This window comes from Callithrix jacchus, chromosome 22 (genome assembly GCF_049354715.1).
Source record: "Callithrix jacchus isolate 240 chromosome 22, calJac240_pri, whole genome shotgun sequence".
In the NCBI taxonomy this organism is placed as follows: Eukaryota; Metazoa; Chordata; class Mammalia; order Primates; family Cebidae; genus Callithrix; species Callithrix jacchus.
The window spans coordinates 1,089,664-1,110,007 of NC_133523.1; the positions used below are offsets into that span (position 1 = coordinate 1,089,664).

Genomic DNA, 20,344 nt, shown 5'->3' on the forward strand with positions numbered 1-20,344 from the left:
GCCGGCTCCAGACAGTAACAGGAACTTCCTAAGGCCACATGGCACATCCGCAACATTCTGGAACAGAACTCTGACTCCAGATGAACCTGGTCTCCTGAGATGAGCTGGAGTTCCCGCCTTGGGCACACACGGCGCCCTGGGCCAGACTGGGACAGCGGGGAGAGTCATGACTGCCTCTATCCTGACCTCCTCCCCCAGCACGTGGCTCTGCTGAGAGCTACCAATCACTGACACCCTAGTCCCGCCCCACAGGGGTGTCATGGGCAGGGCAGGCCAATCAGAGCCTTCCCTGGGACCTTCCCTGGCAGCCGGAGGGTGCCACCTTTAGAGGGCAGGCCCTAGCACATAATTGGTCCAGAGGTGGGCACCTGTCCCTGGCCAGCCAATCTGGAGCCTGCCTGAGGATTTTTTTTCTTCCCTCATTTTGAGATGGAGTCTCACTCTATTATTGCCCAGGCTGCAGCGCAGTGGCTCACTGTAACCTCCGCCTCCCAAGTTCAAGCCACTCTCCTGCCTCAGCCTCCCGAGTAGCTGGGACTACAGGTAGTCACCACCACACCCAGCTAAATGTTTGTATTTTTAGTAGAGACGGGGTTTCACCAAGTTACTCAGGCTGGTCTCAAACGCCTGACCTCAGGTGATCCCTGCCTCAGTATCACAAAGTGCTGGGATCACAGGTGTGTATCATCGCACCCAACTCATCTTTTTTTTTTTTTTTTTGAGACGGAGTTTCGTTCTCATTACCCAGGCTGGAGTGCAATGGTGCGATCTCGGCTCACTGCAACCTCCACCTTCTGGGTTCAAGCAATTCTCCTGCCTCAGCCTCCCAAGTAGCTGGGACTACAAGCACACGCCACCACACCCAGCTAATTTTTGTATTTTTAGTAGAGGCGGGGTTTCACCATGTTGGCCGGGATGGTCGCGATCTCTTGACCTCGTGATCCACCCGCCTCGGCCTCCCAAAGTGCTGGGATTATAGGCGTGAGCCACCGCGCCTGGCCATCTTTTTTTTTTTGAGACAGAGTCTCGCTCTGGAGCGCAGTAGCATGATCTCGGCTCATTGCAACCTCCACCTCCTGGGTTCAGGCAATTCTCCTGCCTCAGCCTCCCACATAGCTGGGATTACAGGCACGCGCCACCATGCCCAGATAATTTTTTGTATTTTTAGTAGAGACAGGGTTTCACCATGTTGACCAGGATGGTCTCGATCTCTTGACCTTCTGATCTGCCTGCCTCGGCCTCCCAAAGTGCTGGGATTACAAGCATGTGCCACTGTGCCTGGCCCCGGCTAATTTTTGCATTTTTAGAAGAGATAATTTCACCATGTTGGCCAGGCCAGTCTTAAATTCCTAATCCCAAGCAATCTGCCCACCTCTGCCTCTCAGAGTGCTGGGATTTCAGGCATGAACCATTGCACCGGCCGGTGTACTTTTATTTTTATTCTTTTAATTTATTTTTCAAATTTGAGACAGAGTCTCGTTCTGCCGCCCAGGCTGGAGTGCAGTAGTGCAATCTCAGCTCACTGCAGCCTCTGCCTTCCGGGTTCAAGCGATTTTCCTGTGTCAGCCTCCCGAGTACCTGGGACTACGGGCATGCACCACCACGCCTGGCTAACTTTTTATCTTTAGTAGAGATGGGGTTTTACTATGTTGGCCAGGCTGGTCTCGAACTCCCGACCTCAGGTGATCCGCAGGCCTCGGCCTCCCAAAGTGCTGGGATTACTCTGGCCTAGCCACCAGGCCCGGCCCATTTTTGTTTCTCACCTAATACTCTGGTGCTGTAAGAGGCTGGGCTGTGTGTGTGCGAGCTCAGCCTACCCTGCCCAGAGGTTTCCATGCTCCATCCCCAATGCGATGGAGTGAGGAACAGGGAGGGTGGGACGAGCCCCATATGGGGGATGGGGAGCAAAGCCGGTCACCCCGCATGGGTGCCTTGGCCTGAGCCCCGTGGCTGGTGCCTGGTGCCCCCACCGGGTTCCACATCCCCTGACTGTCACAGCTAACACCTTCTCGCTCCCCTCGGACCCTAGAAGATGGCTCCTCTGTCCCCACATCCCATAATTCGCTTAATTACTTCCCCATTGCGGAGCCTCTGGGGAGATTCCAGCTTCCTGCCACTATAAATAGTGCCTTCTGTCTTCCCTCCTCCTGGATTAGTCCCTGGGGTGTGTTTCCGAGATAGAATTCCTGGGTCGGAATGAGCGCCTGGCGGGTTTCAGATGATGGAGCTGTTCCGTCGGGGATGTGGCCCGGCCAGTTCCCTTTACAGTGGCACAGGAGGCTCCACTGGGACGGCTGTGAGGACCCAGCCTCAACCCCGAGGGGCTCAGGAACTAGGGCAGGGGACAGAAGGGGTTTGGGCTGCAATAGGGACCCCAATACGAGAGGGAAACCCTGGCCTCAGCCCGGAGCTCCTCTGGATGGTGAGAACATGGCAGGAAGGCTGCCCTGAGCCACGTGGCAGAGGACGGGTACTGAGGGGTGTCTGTGATGTTTGTCTCCTAAGCCTTCCTGGGTGATGGGCTCGGGAGTGCCCAGGAGACCCTGGAGCCCTGGGGCAAATCTCTGCTTCACAGCAGAGAGTAGCCCCTCTGTCTCCAGGTGGAAAAGCCCCAGGCAGGGCCAGGTACAGGTCCCAGCACTTGGGGAGGACAAGTTGGGCCCATCACCGGAGCCCAGGAGTTCGAGATGAGCCTGGCCAACTTGGCAAAACCCCATCTTTACAAGAAAATTTTAAAAATTAGCCAGGAGGGGTGGGCACATCTGTGGTCCCAGCTACTCAGGAGGCTGAGGCAGGAGAATTCCTTGAGCCCGGCAGACTGAAGCTAGTGAGCCGAGATCGCGTCACTGCACTCCAGCCTGGACGACAGAGCAAGACCCTGTCTTAAGTAACAATGAAACAAAATGGAAACAGATATACACAAGTGTGTGTATTTTAATTTTTCATTTTTTTTTTGAGCCAGTCTCACTCTGTCGCCCAGGCTGCAGTGCAGTGGCACGATCTCGGCTCATTGCAACCTCCGCCTCCCAGGTTTAAGCGATTCTCCTGCCTCAGCCTCCTGAGTAGCTGGGATTACAGACACTTGCCACCATACCTAGCTAAGTTTTTGTATTTAAAGAAGAGACGGGGTTTCACCATGTTGGTCAGGCTGGTCTTGAACTCCTGACCTCAAGTGATCTGCCCGCTTCAGTTTCCCAAAGTGCCGCGATTACAAGCATGAGCCGTCAGGCCCGGCCAATATTGTAAGTGACCCCTCAGTGACAGGCTCCCACGCACAGAGTAGAGCCCTCCTCTACAGCTGACAGCGAGGCAACCAGAAACTGCAGGACAGCGAATCCCCTCAAATACGAGGAGCCTCTCCTCCACATCCTGGTAAGGACCCTCTCCAGGGCCCATGGGGACAGGTGGGCCCAGGCTCTGTGCCATGAAGGTCAGGTGGAGATGGCACCATGTCTTCTAGGGGAGTGTTTCCCACGACACGACCCAGGGCACTCAGAGCGGGGCAAGCACCCACTGACCCTGTCCTCAGGCCAGGGCTGGGGCGGGTGCTCACCTGCAGGGGTGGCGGGCCGTACAGGAGGCTGCCCGCTGGCGGGGGTTCATGCTGCGGGTAATCCCTGTCCATGGCGGGCCCCACTGCAAGCATCGGGCGGCAGGCGGGGGTGTGGTCCTCGGCCGGGCGGCAGGCGGGGGTGTGGTCCTCGGCCGGGCGGCAGGCGGGGGGCTCCGGGACCCAGGGCCGCCGGGGTGTCTATCTGGGCTTCTCGCTCTGTGGCGGCAGCGGCGGCGGTGGCGTCGTCATGGTCTGCGGAGGGAGACGTGGACATCCTGAGTGTCCGAAGGTGGAGGGGGCACCCCCCTGGCATCCTCTCCCTCTGGCATGACCTCCCCAGGTGTGGGATGCGGCTCCTGCTACCCCCTGGGCCAGAACCAGAGGATGCTTACTCTCCCTCCCCTCCCGACTCGGCCCCACCGGGCCCCCAGCAGCGCCACCCAACCCTTCTGTGCTGTCCACAGCGCCTTTCCTGGCCTCCTTAGCCCCCGGCCCTGACTACAGCAATTAATGTGGCCCACGGGGCTTCCCAGGCCATAGGACCAGGCTCCTGACCGTGAGCAGTAGAGCCTCGGGCTGACCCCTGCACACATGGCTTTGTCACCGGCTGGTCTGAGACTGAGAAGGGAGAGTCCAATTCGGGCCTGGCACCTCTGAACCAGGGGTGCCCATGAGGGGCTGCACCCAGACCCATTCCTCAGAGGTAGCAGAGGCTGCATGGGGGGTCTCCTGGGGACGGAGTCAGGGGCCACACAGAGCTGGAAGAGCACCCAGACCTTGTCTCAGGCTAATCTCACACAGACGTCCCCAGTGAGAATGTTCCTGGGCTCGAGAGCTGAGCCCCACACCATCAGACGCCAGGAACAGCTCCCCCTCGCCCTGTGGCCTCTGGCACACGGCCAGGCGCCCGCCAGGCCAGGCCTTGCAGGCCCTGACGGCGAGTGCAGGGACCCAGGCTGGCCTGTGGTGGCAGGGAGAGCTCTGCAGGAGTCGCCCAGCGTGCTCACGGCTGAGGGCGGCAGGAAGGGGAGGCGGCGGCCACTCCCGGCCAAGCCCTGGAGTGAAGAAATCTCCGGGACTTCCAGTAATCGCAGTCTAGCCACAGGCAGGCACTTGTGCAATCCCGTGAGGGAGAGGCACGCCTCTGCCCTGCGCTCCAGACACTGGCTGGGAACAGGGGCTGGGGTCGGGACTCCTGCTCGGGAGACCAAAGATGGAGGCGCTCAGGCACAGTGGGGGCTGTCCTGCCAGGCCGTCCTCACCATCCGTGGCCTCTGCCTGCTCCCTGCATCAGGACACCACACCCCACTGCCACCGGAGCCGGGACCCTTGGTGGCCCTTCCAGCTGCTCACAGGGACCTGCCACATTCTTGCCAGAACTGCCCCCTAGGGGAACGGACAGGCCCGCTGGGATCTGGGGTCTTGGCCAATTTCTGTCCAAGACGCTGGGTCAGGGGTACAGGATCAAAGCCGAGTTGAGTAACCTCAGACACCCACGCTCCAACAGTTTGTCTGAGTACAGACTGGACACTCCCGTGCGCTGGGGGCCGCAAACAGCTCCCCCAGGCCCCACGCAGCTGGGCCCACCCCCTATCCTGGGGCTCAGCAGTCCCTCCCCTCAGCTCCCATTAACAACCCTTCCCGCTGCAGGTTCCATCTCACAGCAGCCACACCCCCAGAGTTACACTGACCCTTCCACACCCAGGGTGCTCCGCCACACTGAGGCCACGCAGTCCTGAGCTGATGAACAGCAGGGTCCGGGGCCCTTGGTGGATGAGCCTGGGGAGGGGCACCTTGGGCAGCTCTGGGGTGACCTGAGGACCCTCCTCGGGATATGCTGTAGCTTAGGGACCCCTCCAGCAGCAGGGTCCCGAGCTCACCTGTGTCCGAGTCCCTGGGCCAGCACAGAACTCCTGGTAGCTCCCTCATCCCTACAGTCTCTGAGCCCCCGGCCTCCGTGGACACCCTTCCATGCAGCAACCCCAGGAGGCTCGGGGAACAAGCTTCTTTAAAGGGTGAGCTTCACACATGGCACATTACCTGGAGTCCAGGCCTTGAGGACCTGGCCGGGAAATGGGACCTGGACCGGGAGGGGACTGGGTGAGGAGAGCAATGCGGCCACCAGGCACCTCCAACCAAAGATCTGGGCCAAAAACCAGGAGGTGAGCCGGATCCTCACAAGCGGCGGCCTGGAAGGCAGTGGGGATTTCCTCAAGAGGCCAGAGTCACCGCACGACCCAGCGAGGCGGCACCACACAGAAACGCATCCACACACGTCCACGGTCACCAATGACCCAGCGAGGCCGCACCACACAGAAACACATCCACACACGTCCACAGTCACCAATGACCCAGCGAGGCCGCACCACACAGAAACGCATCCACACACGTCCACGGTCACCAATGACCCAGCGAGGCGGCACCACACAGAAACGCATCCACGCACGTCCACGGTCACCAATGACCCAGCGAGGCGGCACCACACAGAAACGCATCCACGCACGTCCACGGTCACCAATGACCCAGCGAGGCGGCACCACACAGAAACGCATCCACGCACGTCCACGGTCACCAATGACCCAGCGAGGCGGCACCACACAGAAACGCATCCACGCACGTCCACGGTCACCAATGACCCAGCGAGGCGGCACCACACAGAAACGCATCCACGCACGTCCACGGTCACCAATGACCCAGCGAGGCGGCACCACACAGAAACGCATCCACGCACGTCCACGGTCACCAATGACCCAGCGAGGCGGCACCACACAGAAACGCATCCACGCACGTCCACGGTCACCAATGACCCAGCGAGGCGGCACCACACAGAAACGCATCCACGCACGTCCACGGTCACCAATGACCCAGCGAGGCGGCACCACACAGAAATGCATCCACACACGTCCACGGTCACCACGTGACCCAGCGAGGCCGCACCACACAGAAACGCGTCCACGCACGTCCACGGTCACCAATGACCCAGGGGGGCCGCACCACACAGAAACGCGTCCACGGTCACCAATGACCCAGCGGGGCCGCGCCACACAGAAACGCGTCCATGCACGTCCACGGTCACCACATGACGCAGCGAGGCCGCACCACACAGAAACGTGTCCACACATGTCCACGGTCACCAATGACCCAGCGGGGCCGCACCACACAGAAACGCATCCATGCACGTCCACGGTCACCAATGACCCAGCGAGGCGGCACCACACAGAAACGCGTCCACGTACGTCCACGGTCACCACATGACGCAGCGCGGCTGCACCACACAGAAACGCATACACGCACATCCACAGCCACCCGTGGAAGCAGCCCAGTGTCTGCAGACCGGCAAGTGGATAAGCACAGCACGGCCCATCCACGCAACGGAACAGGATCCAGCCATGAACAGCAGCAAGGCCCTGACCCCGGCCACAGCGCAGATGAACCATGAGGACGACATGCTCCGTGAGAGACGCCAGGCACAGAGGGGCACACAGTGTGATCCCACTACTATGAACTGTCCAGGACAGGCCTATCCAGAGACAGACGGGATGCCTGGGTGCCGGGCTGGGGTGACCCTGCGCCTGTGACCCATCCCACGCTCCCCCATGTAACACGTCAGGCCGTGCCCACTCCTGAGAACGCCTACCCTCTGCAGTCCCTCAGGGTCCACAGCCCTGCCGTTCCAAGCGCTGCTGGCAGCTGATTGCCCCCTGCCCTGTCCTCGGCCATATCTCACCACCCCTGCTGCCCCAACCCCCAGGCTGTCCCGCAGCCCCAGCCCTGCCTGGCAGGCTCCATCCCGTCAGTGGCCCATGCCCCCAAGGGCTGGCTCCTGGTCCCACCAGGTTCCGGTGCCCTCCAGTCCCTTCGCCCATCTACTCCGAGCTGTTTCCTGCAGGAACTGAGACCATGCCATCTCCCTGGGGCATTGAGATGTCCCACCCCAAGGATAAACCCCAGTGGGGCAGTGGGCAGGGTCTTAGAGCACCCCAATGCCACCTCTGCCATGCGGCCCTGGTAACACAGCCTACGCCAAGCCTCAGAGCCGCGAGCCAGCCAAACACCCAGCAGGTACCAGAGCTGCGTCCCCCGTCTGGTCGTACTTTTTGGTACGAGTCCAGAGACTGGAGAAATGGAGGTGGGGGTCATGTGGTTCTCACCCTGGGGAGGGCCCATGCTTTACCAGCACACTGGCCTCAAGAGGGGGCACAGCTTCCTTCTGAATCCAGGTCTTCAAGGGAGTTGTTATATAAGAGAAAGATGGGAGCCAGGTACAATGGCTCAAGCCTGTAATCCCAGCACTTTGGGAGGCCGAGGCGGGTGGATCATGAGGTCAAGAGATCGAGACCATCCTGGTCAACATGGTAAAACCCCGTCTCTACTAAAAATACAAAAATTAGCTGGGCGTGGTGGCACGTGCCTGTAATCCCAGCTACTCGGGAGGCTGAGGCAGGAGAACTGCTTGAACCCAGAAGGCGGAGGTTGTGGTGAGCCGAGATCGCGCCATTGCACTCCAGCCTGGGTAAAAAGAACGAAACCCCGTCTCCAAAAAAAAAAAAAAGACCAGCCTGGCCATCATGGTGAGATCTCATCTCTACTAAAAATACCTAAAAATTAGCCAGGCGTGGTGGTGTACGCCTGTAGTCCCAGATACTCGGGAGGGTGAGGCAGGAGAATTGCTTAAACCCAGGGGGCCAACACTGCAGTGAGTAGAGACTGCACCACTGCACTCCAGCCTGGGCATCACAGCAGGACTCTGTCTCAGAAAAAAAAAAAGATGAAGGCGCTGATGGCCTGGACGGGACAACTGCTGGGAAGGGAGAACCTCCAACGGGACCAAGATCCAGGTGAACCCGAGGAACTGCAGCCACCTCCCAACTCGCTCCTGAGTCCAGGTAACTGTGGTCACCTCCTGCCCCTCTCTCCTCAGTGCAGGTAACTGTGGTCACCTCCCGCCTCTCTCTCCTCAGTGCAGGTAACTGTGGTCACCTCCCGCCTCTCTCTCCTCAGTGCAGGTAACTGTGGTCACCTCCCGCCTCTCTCCTCAGTGCAGGTAACTGTGGTCACCTCCCGCCTCTCTCTCCTGAGTACAGGTAACTGTGGTCACCTCCCACCTCTCTCCTCAGTGCAGGTAACTGTGGTCACCTCCCACCTCTCTCTCCTCAGTGCAGGTAACTGTGGTCACCTCCCGCCTCTCTCTCCTGAGTACAGGTAACTGTGGTCACCTCCCACCTCTCTCCTCAGTGCAGGTAACTGTGGTCACCTCCCACCTCTCTCCTCAGTGCAGGTAACTGTGGTCACCTCCCACCTCTCTCTCCTCAGTGCAGGTAACTGTGGTCACCTCCCGCCTCTCTCCTCAGTGCAGGTAACTGTGGTCACCTCCCACCTCTCTCTCCTCAGTGCAGGTAACTGTGGTCACCTCCCGCCTCTCTCTCCTCAGTACAGGTAACTGTGGTCACCTCCCACCTCTCTCCTCAGTGCAGGTAACTGTGGTCACCTCCCGCCTCTCTCTCCTGAGTACAGGTAACTGTGGTCACCTCCCACCTCTCTCCTCAGTGCAGGTAACTGTGGTCACCTCCCACCTCTCTCTCCTCAGTGCAGGTAACTGTGGTCACCTCCCACCTCTCTCTCCTCAGTGCAGGTAACTGTGGTCACCTCCCACTTCTCTCTCCTCAGTGCAGGTAACTGCGGTCACCTCCCGCCCCTCTCTCCTCAGTGCAGGTAACTGCGGTCACCTCCCGCCTCTCTCTCCTCAGTGCAGGTAACTGCGGTCACCTCCCGCCTCTCTCTCCTCAGTGCAGGTAACTGCGGTCACCTCCCGCCTCTCTCTCCTCAGTGCAGGTAACTGCGGTCACCTCCCGCCTCTCTCTCCTCAGTGCAGGTAACTGCGGTCACCTCCCGCCTCTCTCTCCTCAGTGCAGGTAACTGCGGTCACCTCCCGCCTCTCTCTCCTCAGTGCAGGTAACTGCGGTCACCTCCCGCCTCTCTCTCCTCAGTGCAGGTAACTGTGGTCACTTCCCACCTCTCTCTCCTCAGTACAGGTAACTGTGGTCACCTCCCACCTCTCTCTCCTCAGTGCAGGTAACTGCGGTCACCTCCCGCCTCTCTCTCCTCAGTGCAGGTAACTGTGGTCACTTCCCACCTCTCTCTCCTCAGTACAGGTAACTGTGGTCACCTCCCACCTCTCTCTCCTCAGTGCAGGTAACTGTGGTCACCTCCTGCCTCTCTCTCCTCAGTGCAGGTAACTGTGGTCACTTCCCACCTCTCTCTCCTCAGTGCAGGTAACTGTGGTCACCTCCTGCCTCTCTCCTCAGTGCAGGTAACTGTGGTCACCTCCTGCCTCTCTCCTCAGTGCAGGTAACTGCGGTCACCTCCCGCCTCTCTCCTCAGTGCAGGTAACTGTGGTCACCTCCCGCCTCTCTCTCCTCAGTGCAGGTAACTGTGGTCACCTCCTGCCTCTCTCTCCTGAGTCCAGATAACTGCAGTCACCTGCCGCCTCTCTCTCCTGAGTCCACGTAACTGTGGCCACCTCCCACCTCTCTCCTGAGTCCGAGTAACTGCGGTCACCTCCTGCCTCTCTATCCTGAGTCCGGGTAACTGCGGCCACCTCCCGCCTCTCTCTCCTGAGTCCCCACATAACTGTGGCCACCTCCTGCCTCTCTCTCCTGAGCCTGCCAAGGTCCCTGTCTCCCTGGCCGGACACCCCAGGGTCCCACCCCACACTGTCCAATGACGGCCAACATCCTGACGTTCTGAGCTGTCCCCTGCCCATACCCCTGCCTGAGGGTCCCTGAGCACCTGTCGAGTGGAGCCCCTTCACTGCTCCTCCCTCAGATCCCGGCCTGTCTGCAGATGGGGAGCTGTGGCTGCAGGGCCCAGTTCTCCTACCATCCTCTCACTGAACAAGGTTGCAAACCTCACACTTTTTGATGTGGACATGGAGGCCTCCAGGTGGAGGCTTGACGTGACCCCCAGAGCCGCATTCAGAAGCTCAGGCCACGCTGTGCCCACGTTCGCGACGGCAAAGTGGAGACCCGGAGAAGAAGCAACCCACAGAGCCATAACCGAGACCACAGGAGGACCCAGGACGCCTGGCACACCCCAGAGCACTCCGCCCAGACCCGGGCTCTAGTCGCCTGGAATGCCCAGTAGGCGTCTCAAGGCCGTGCCAGCTAAGGCGGACGTGCAGGTCTGAGGAGGAGGATGGAGTCCTGCAGAGGCTGCCTCGAGGTCCCTCTGGTGACCCGACAAGCATGACCACCACTTACAGCTGTGACCGCTACCCACTGGCCTCGCACAGGCTCAGGTCAGGGCAGCCACCCTCTAGCTGGCGGGCACAAAGCTGGCATCCCAGGACCTGGTGTATTTCACAAGGCTGGGCCAACATGGGGCAGAGAGCCCTGCAGGCTCCAAGCACCTGGCCAGGCCCCAACTCGGCTGCCAGGACCATCTGGTAGAGAGTACAACGTGGGCCCTCTCGGGTCCTGACCCCTGTAGACAGGGCACTTTATACCTCAACATGGAGCCCGGGGCAAGGGAGGCCTGAAGGGCCAGAGTCAACACAGGGTCAGCCCCGATGGGAGGGACATCTGGGGGGCAGCAGGGGATAGCTGGGAGAAAGTGGGGGACAACAGGGAATGTGGGGAGACAGCAGGGGCACAGCAGGGGGACAGTCGGGGTAAGCAGGGGACAGTGAGGGACAGCAGGAGGACAGCCAGGGGACAGTGGGGAGACAGCAAGGGGACAGCAGCGGCACAGCAGGGGGACAGCGAGGGGTAGCAGGGGACAGCGAGAGACAGTAGGAGACAGCAGGGGACACAGCCAAGACATCGATGACGTTCCCCTGCTCCTAGGCCAAGACACCTGCCTGAGCCAGCTTCACCCCCACAGAGCTGGGCATCAGCGAACAGCAGAGGGGGCCGAGGAAGGGAGCCGGGTGAGGGAGACCCCAGTGCCCGGTGCTCCTCTTGCCTATGCGGGTGCTGCTCTCTGCAGCCATCGGCCTCTGAGTGCCCACACCTGCCCTGCCACATGGCCACACTCCCGCACCACCCTCTCACACATTCCACCCCAGGGGCAGCACCTACCCTCCCACTGTGGGTGCTGGTGGGCAGCCTGGCCAGGTCACTGAGGGAGCGGGAAGGGCTGGGCCTGGCCAAGGGGGAGAAGACGCTCCCTTGCGTCCCTGCAGCCAGCAAGCCGCTCGCAGTCCCCAGGTCCCCATGGACAGCCCCCCATTCACTGGCTACATTCAACTTTATGCACCAAGAGCCCGTGAAGAAGTCACACCCCCACACCCGTCCAGGCCTCTAGGGGTCTGCACATAGGACTCACAGGGCCCAGCATTACAAGGGCGGCCACCTGACTGCAGTGAGTACCTGGTGTACACCCCCAAAGGGCAGTGGGGACACCCAGGGGAGGACACACAGGGGATGACTACAGGGCTGGGCAGGTGGCTGGACCCACCAGGACGGCCCAGGCTAGAGTGCAGTGGACGATCTCAGCTCACTGCAACCTCTGCCTCCCAGGTTCAAGTGATTTTCCTGCCTCCACTTATGAAGTAACCAGAATTACAGGCATGTGGCACCACGCCCAGTTGTTTTTGTATTTTTAGTAGAAATGGGGTTTCACCATGTTGCCCAGGCTGGTCTCAAACTCCTGACTTCAGGATCTGCCCGCCTCCGCCTCCAAAGTACTGGGGTTACAGGTGTGAGCCGCCACGCCCAGCCTGAATGGAAATCATTTTCATAATAACGTGAGTCACTGGGCCGGGTGCAGTCACTCGAGCCTGTCATCCCAGCACTTTGGGAGGCCAAGGTGGGAAGATCACAAGGTCAGGAGATGGAGACCATCCTGGTCAACAAGGTGAAACCCCGTCTCTACTAAAAGCACAAAAATTAGCTGGGCGTGGTGGTGCGCACTTGTAGTCCCAGCTACTCAGGAGGCTGAGGCAGGAGAATCGCTTCAACTCAGGAGGTGGAGGTTGCAGCGAGCCGAGATCATATCACTGCATTCCAGCCTGGTGACAGAGCAAGACTCCATCTCCAAAAAAAAAAAAAGCATGAATCACTGTAATTCACTAGGCCGATCAGGGAACACTGTGGGAAGCTCTGCCAGGACCACAGAGGGGTATCTGCTCTGGGCAGCCCCTCCCAGGGTGGGCAGGCCCCAAGGATGGAAAGAAAGGGTAGTTGGTGCTTTCCAGAAAGCTCAGGGTGCATGGCCAGCCAGGGCACAGCCAGGCCAGGAGCACCGGGCGCTGGGGTGAGGGTGCCTTCCTGTCCCAACACAGCTTTGATCTCTCGGGCCCCTGATGAAGGGGCCTCAGGAGGCCTGGGACCCACGTACGACTAGGCTTTCAGCTTCTCAACTTGAAATTTCCTAAAAGTTCTCAAGCTTGCCACCAAGGTTCCCAGAATGCATTAGGAGCTGTATGGAAGTCACCTGGGAGGCACAGAGCCCCGCTGCCTGGTGGTGGGTGTTGCTGCAGGGTGAGAGTCGTCAGTCAGGCGCCAGGGCCCAGGGACCGCAGGGTGAAAGCTGATCCACTCCATTCCCGGGGGAGCCACGGGGTCGGGCCAGGAGGAGGAGCCGACTTACGGCCTCCCTAGCGGCCAGACAGGTGGACGTCCCGGCCCAAGGTGAGCAGGCAGGGCCTGGTCACAGCCACGACGGCGCCTGGGGCCCTGGCACACAGCCTCCTGGCCCCAAGGCTGTGGGGCTCCTTTGTGGGGACACAGGGCTCAGGATCCACTCCACACCCCAGATGGGGGCAGAGAAGGACCCTTTTAAAGTTAAGGTTTTCTTCTTAACAATACAGCCGGAACAGTGGCTCACACCTGTAATCCCAGCACTATGGGAGGTCAAGGTGGGAGGGTCGCCTGAGGCCAGGAATTCAGGACCAGCCTGGGTAACATAGCAACACCTTATCGCTACAAAAAAAATTCAAAAATTAGTCAGGCATGGTGGTATGCACCTGTAGTCCAGGCTGCCTGGGAGGCTGAGGTGGGAGGATCGCTTGAGCCCAGGAGTTTGAGGCTGCAGTGAGCTACGATCCCACCACTGCGCTCCGGCCTGGGCGACAGAGCGAGACCCTGTCTCACAAAAACAAGTAAAACTTAAAAAAGAAAATAATAAAAACGGTGATTCACATGATATTTGAAGAACAAAAACACAAACACAGAATCGTAGTCCACTAGGTGACCCCGCTAGGAAAGCCACCATCCTAACAACACCAACGCTGAGGACTGAGGAACCAGCGCACACGGCCAGACACGAGTGTGTCACACACACTCATCTGCACACGCATCTGCACATGAACCCACACACACCCCCACGCACACATGCACCCCACCAACACACACACCCACACACGCATCTGCACGTGAACCCACACACACCCCCACCCACACATGCACCACACACACACACACCCGCACACGCATCTGCACATGAACCCACACACACCCCCACCCACACATGCACCCCACCAACACACACACACCCGCACACGCATCTGCACGTGAACCCACACACACCCCACCCACACATGCACCCCAACACACACACCCACACGAATCTGCACGTGAACCCACACACACCCCCACCCACACATGCACCCAACACACACACCCACACACGCATCTGCACGTGAACTCACATACACCCCCACACACATGCACCCCACACACACCCACACACGCATCTGCAAGTCAACCCACACACCCCCCCACACACATGCACCCCACCAACACACACACCCACACACGCATCTGCACGTGAACCCACATACACCCCCACCCACACATGCACCCCACACACACACCCGCACACACATCTGCACGAGAACCCACACACACCCCCACCCACACATGCACCCCACCAACACACACCCACACACGCATCTGCACGTGAACCCACACACACCCCCACCCACACATGCACCCCACACACACACCCGCACACACATCTGCACGAGAACCCACACACACCCCCACCCACACATGCACCCCACCAACACACACCCACACACGCATCTGCATGTGAACCCACACACACCCCCACATACACATGCACTCCACAAACACACACACACCCGCACACGCATCTGCACGTGAACCCACATACACCCCCACCCACACATGCACCTCACCAACACACACAACCACACACGCATCTGCACGTGAACCCACATACACCCCCACCCACACATGCATCCCAACACACACACACCCGCACACACATCTGCACGTGAACCCACATACACCCCCACCCACACATGCACCTCACCAACACACACACCCACACACGCATCTGCACGTGAACCCACATACACCCCCACCCACACATGCATCCCAACACACACACACCCACACACGCATCTGCACGTGAACCCACATACACCCCACCCACACATGCATCCCAACACACACACACACCCGCACACACATCTGCACGTGAACCCACATACACCCCCACCCACACATGCACCTCACCAACACACACACCCACACACGCATCTGCACGTGAACCCACATACACCCCCACCCACACATGCATCCCAACACACACACACCCACACACGCATCTGCACGTGAACCCACATAAACCCCCACCCACACATGCATCCCAACACACACACACCCACACACGCATCTGCACGTGAACCCACATACACCCCACCCACACATGCATCCCAACACACACACACCCACACACGCATCTGCACGTGAACCCACATACACCCCACCCACACATGCATCCCAACACACACACACCCACACACGCATCTGCACGTGAACCCACATACACCCCACCCACACATGCATCCCAACACACACACACCCACACACGCATCTGCACGTGAACCCACATACACCCCACCCACACATGCATCCCAACACACACACACCCACACACGCATCTGCACGTGAACCCACATACACCCCACCCACACATGCATCCCAACACACACACACCCACACACGCATCTGCACGTGAACCCACATACACCCCCACCCACACATGCATCCCAACACACACACACACGCATCTGCACGTGAACCCACACACGCACCCCCACCCACACATGCATCCCAACACACACACGCACACGCATCTGCACATGAACCCACACACACCCCCACCCACACATGCACCCCAACACACACCCACACACGCATCTGCACATGAACCCACACACACCCCCACCCACACATGCATCCCAACACAAACACACACACGCATCTGCACGTGAACCCACACACGCACCCCCACCCGCACATGCACCCAACACACACACCCGCACACGCATCTGCACGTGAACCCACACACCCCCACCCACACATGCACCCCACCAACACACCCACACACGCATCTGCACATGAACCCACACACACACCCACCCACACATGCACCCCAGCAACACACACACCCCACCCACACATGCACCCCAGCAACACACACACACCCGCAAGCGCACCTGCACGTGAACCTGCCCACGCACCCCCACACACACACACACGCACCGCTGAAACGTGGGGAAGGAGCCCCCGCCAAGGTCAATACCATTGTTAACGTTGTACTCATTTTACAAGACCTTACCACTGAGGGAAAGGGGCACGGGGAATCTCTTTATATCACTCCCGACCTGGCCACGAATCTAATTATCTCAAAGGTAAAAAGTGTGGCCAGGCATGGTAATCCCAGCACTTTGGGAAGCCGAGGCAGGCGGAGGTTAGGAGTTCAAGACCAGCCCGGGCAACATGGTGAAACCCCATCTCTACTAAAATACACACACACACACACACACACAGCTGGTGTTGTGGCGCACACCTGTAGTCCCAGCCACTCAGGAGGCTGAAGCAGGGTAATCACTTGAACCCATGAGGCAGAGGCTGCAGTGAGCTGAGATCCTGCCACTGCACTCCAGCCTGGGAAACAGAATGAGACTCTGTCCCAAAATAAAATAAAACTAAAAGCATCATTCCCAGCATGAACTGGGAAAACACACTGGGCTCATGGCTGCACTGCATGCCAGGCCCTCTGCCAGCTGTGAGAGAAGCTGCATTGTCAGCTACCGCAAACCTTCACGCAGAAGGAGGCCAGCCTGGCAAACCATGGGCACTCCTGCAGCACCCAGCCACACGGGCGGCAGCCCAAAAGGCCATCACAAAGGAGGCTCCAGGCTCAGCCTCAAACTCAGTCCTCCCTCCCCGGCCTCACTGCCTGCCCAGAGCCCAGCCTGTCCCTGAAAGGATGAGGGCATCCCCAGCCTCGGCTCAATGTCCAGGGAGCACGGACCCTTGGTGAACCCCACTTACCATAAGGCCCAGGGCCAGGTCTCCCAAGGGCACCTCGGCTGGTACACAACAGCCAACATGCATGACACCTGCGCCCCAGGATCCCCGACAGGTCCATGTGTGTCACGCTGACCGGCACGCCGATGCCTACGCCCCAGTAGCCCTGGAGTGCCACGTGTGCATGGCTGGGTCCCCCATCCCTCGCCAAGCTGCCCATCCATAAACAAAGCTGTGGGAACCGTCTCTCTTCCCTCCGCCCTCCACATCCACCTGCCACCCAGTCCAGGGGCGTCCACCTAAACCACAGCCCAGACCCTAATGGGGCCGCACCTCCTCTCTGGCCCAGCAGCAGCTTAGAGGCCTCGGGATGAAGACCCACAGCCCCTGGGGCCCCTCTCCTCCTGGGGCCTGCCTCTCTTCCTGACTCTCCCTTTCTGTCCTCAGAAATGCTGTTGCGGGGCCAGCCCTTTGGGAGGCCAAGGCAGGTGGATCACAAGGTCAAGAGATCGAGACCATACTGACCAACATGGTGAAACCCTGTCTCAGCTAAAAATATGAAAATTAGCTGGGCATGGTGGCGCATGGCTGTAGTCTCAGCTACCGGGGAGGCTGAGGCAGGAAAACTGCTTGAACCCAGGAGGCAGACGCTGCAATGTTGCAATGAGCTGAGATTGTACCACTGCACTCCAGCCTGGCAACAAAGTGAGACTCCATCTCAAAAAAAAAAAAAAACAAATGCTATGGCGGGAGTGGGGCTGGCTCTTTGCCCGTGGGGGGGGCTGGCTTCCTCCTGCCCGAACGTGCCCAGCAGACACAGGAGGCTGACACCCCTCAGGGACCAGCTGACATCAGCCTTGAGGGACCAGACTTCTCCAGGCCAGCAACCTTCTCTCCACAGTCCCTGTGGGCCACAAGGCCAAGACAGGGGTCTGGTAAGTGATGGGGATGATTTAGAGGCTGGTCCTGAGGTGCAGGAGGGACTGCCAGGGACAGAGAGGGCACCAGGGTGACTACGGTTCCCCTAGAATTACGTTCACCAGCACTTGTGAGTGGGACCTTATTTGCACACGTGGTGGGTTACAATGAGAACACTGGAGTGGGGTGGGCCTAGGTCCCTGTTAGCAACTGGTGTCCTTAAGAGAAAAGAGAAATGTGGACACCCCACATCAGGAGATGGCCATGTGGAGACGGAGCAGAGGCTGGGGAGACGCAGCCACAGACCAAGGGCGCCTGGAGCCCCCAACGCTGGGAGAGGCAGGCGGCTTCTCCCCTGATTCACAGAGGAGCGCGGCGGGCCCACTCCTGGAGTCCTGTCCAGGACAGGGAGAAGCTGCTCTCAGCCACGCAGTTTGCAGCCCTGCTGCGGCCGCCCCGTGAAGCTAGCCCAGGGAGGAGGCAGCTGCAGCCCGGACCCCAGCTCGACACGGTGAGCACCAGGACTCAGGTGCCCTGGGCTCAGCCGGCACCAGGCTGCGCGTACATTTCCACAGCGTCCCAGGAGGCGGCCGGACAGCAGTAGCTCCAGGCTGCCAACCAGGGACAGAGGCTGCCGCTGCCAGCCTGGGTCAGCCGGGCACAGGCACAGGCCGGGCAGGGGTGGGGAAGCCTGGAAGCCGAGATTGGCCCAGCCCCACCTGACATTTCTCAAGCACACCGGGTGGCGGCCCCTCTGTTGAGGATGAGGACGAGGTGAGCCCGGTGGGGCACAGGAGCCAGGGTCCAGGGCGAGCAAGTTCCCAACTTTTCAGTTCTCCCTGCCCCACGAGGAAGTGCAGTGACCCCGGCCGCCCAGCAGTGGAAGGGCGCTGCAGCCTCGCCGGCACTAGATATACCCCAGGAGTCCGCGTGCTTCTCTCCCAGGGAAAGCTGTACTGGCCGGACACAGGGCCCTGTGGACCGGGTCAGAAGCCAGCGCCCAGGAAGCTCCCCTCCCCTCACCAAGGGCCTCACTCCAGGGGGGTCCTCCGGAAAGTCAGGTTGCACCCATCACTGTCCCTCTCCTGGAAGGGCTCAAGGGTGCCAGCTGTGGGGGCCGCACACCATACCTGATTTCCAGGGAAGGCCCCTGCCCATGCCTTCCACCGCCTTCCAGTGCCTTCCAGCACCTTCCAGGGGCCAAGGGGCAGGTGCTGTGGGTGGGAAAGTTCCCAAGCTCGGAGACGGCCGGGGCGGGAAGAGCATGAGTGGGTGGCTGAACTGACGGCTTCTCTTGCCCAGCCTCCCCCATGCATGGCGCCAGGCACGAGGACATGGCGGGGGTGTCCCAGATGCCAGACGCAGTGGAGAGGGTGACGATGATGGAGGAGGAGGGGCGGGGAGGGGGAACTATGAGTCTTCCACGGGGTGTGCCCCGAGGAGCTTCAGACGCCACGGCCCTGAAGCAAGCAAGGTGTCCAGGCCAGAGCCAGGAGCCGGGATCCAGCGACCCCTGGGCGGCAACCCCCGACTATGTGAGGCAGGACCCAGAGTGCACCGCAGCCCCGCCTGCCATCTGACCCCACTGTTAGGGTCTCCACGAGGTCAGGGCTGCTCAGCTGACTCCCCAGCCCCACCCGGCACGGTCAGCAGAGCTCTGAACAAAGGCCTAGAAGGCACAGAGAGAACAAAGCAGGTCCTGCGGGAGGGGCCTCGGGGTGCTGCATCCCAAGCCCACCCTGGGACGGGACACCACAGGACCAGGGGATGTTGGGGTCAAGATGCAGGAAGGGTGCAGGCCCCCGGCCCAGCACCTCTGAGGTGGCCTTGCTGTCCCTGAGAACACAGGGAAGCCCAGGTCCCCATGCCAGGGCCAAGCAGAGGAGCGGTGGTTGCTGGCACTCAGCCCTGGACCCTCAGACAGAGCGAGAGTCCCAAGCCGGAATGCGAGGCCAACTCCTGCTAGGCAGAAACTACATTTGAGGAACTGGGAACAACACCCCACACCCCACACCCCAGACTGCAGATCCCAGACCCCAGATCCTCAGATCCCAACCCCGACCCCTGACCCCAGACCCCAGATCCCAACCCCTGACCCCAGATCCCAACCCCAGACCCCTGACCCCAGACCCCAGGTTCCCAGATCCCCAGATCCCAGACCGCAGACTCCCAGATCCCCAGACCCCAGATCCCAGACTGTAGACCCCAGATCCTCAGACCCCAGGTTCCCAGATCCCCAGACCACAGATCCCAGGTTCACAGATCCCCAGACCACAGGCCCCAGACCACAGATCCCAGACACCAGATCCGCAGACCCCAGATTCCCAGATCACCAGACCGCAGACCCCAGACCCAGATTCCCAGACCCCAGGTTCCCAGATCCCCAGACCACAGATCCCAGACCCCAGGTTCCCAGATCCCCAGACCCCATATCCCAGACCACAGACCCCAGATCCCCAGACCCCAGGTTCCCAGATCCCCAGACCCCAGATCCCAGACTTCAGATCCTCAGACACCAGATCCCAGACCGCATACCCCAGACCCCAGATTCCCAGACCCCCAAATCCCCAGATCCCAGACCGGA

At 60.0% G+C, this 20,344-nt stretch overlaps 1 protein-coding gene across 3 annotated transcripts in view; it reads right to left on the bottom strand.

Moving 5' to 3' along the window:
* The window catches only part of SBNO2 (strawberry notch homolog 2), a 68,398-nt gene that overhangs the window by 39,485 nt on the left and 8,569 nt on the right, over nt 1-20,344 (bottom strand). For all 3 annotated transcript variants that reach the window (XM_035285875.3, XM_035285873.3, XM_078361309.1), the window contains exon 2: nt 3,554-3,805. In XM_035285875.3, the coding sequence (XP_035141766.2) occupies nt 3,554-3,646 (93 nt within the window). In that variant the 5' untranslated portion in view covers nt 3,647-3,805. The remainder of the gene's footprint in view (nt 1-3,553; nt 3,806-20,344) is intronic.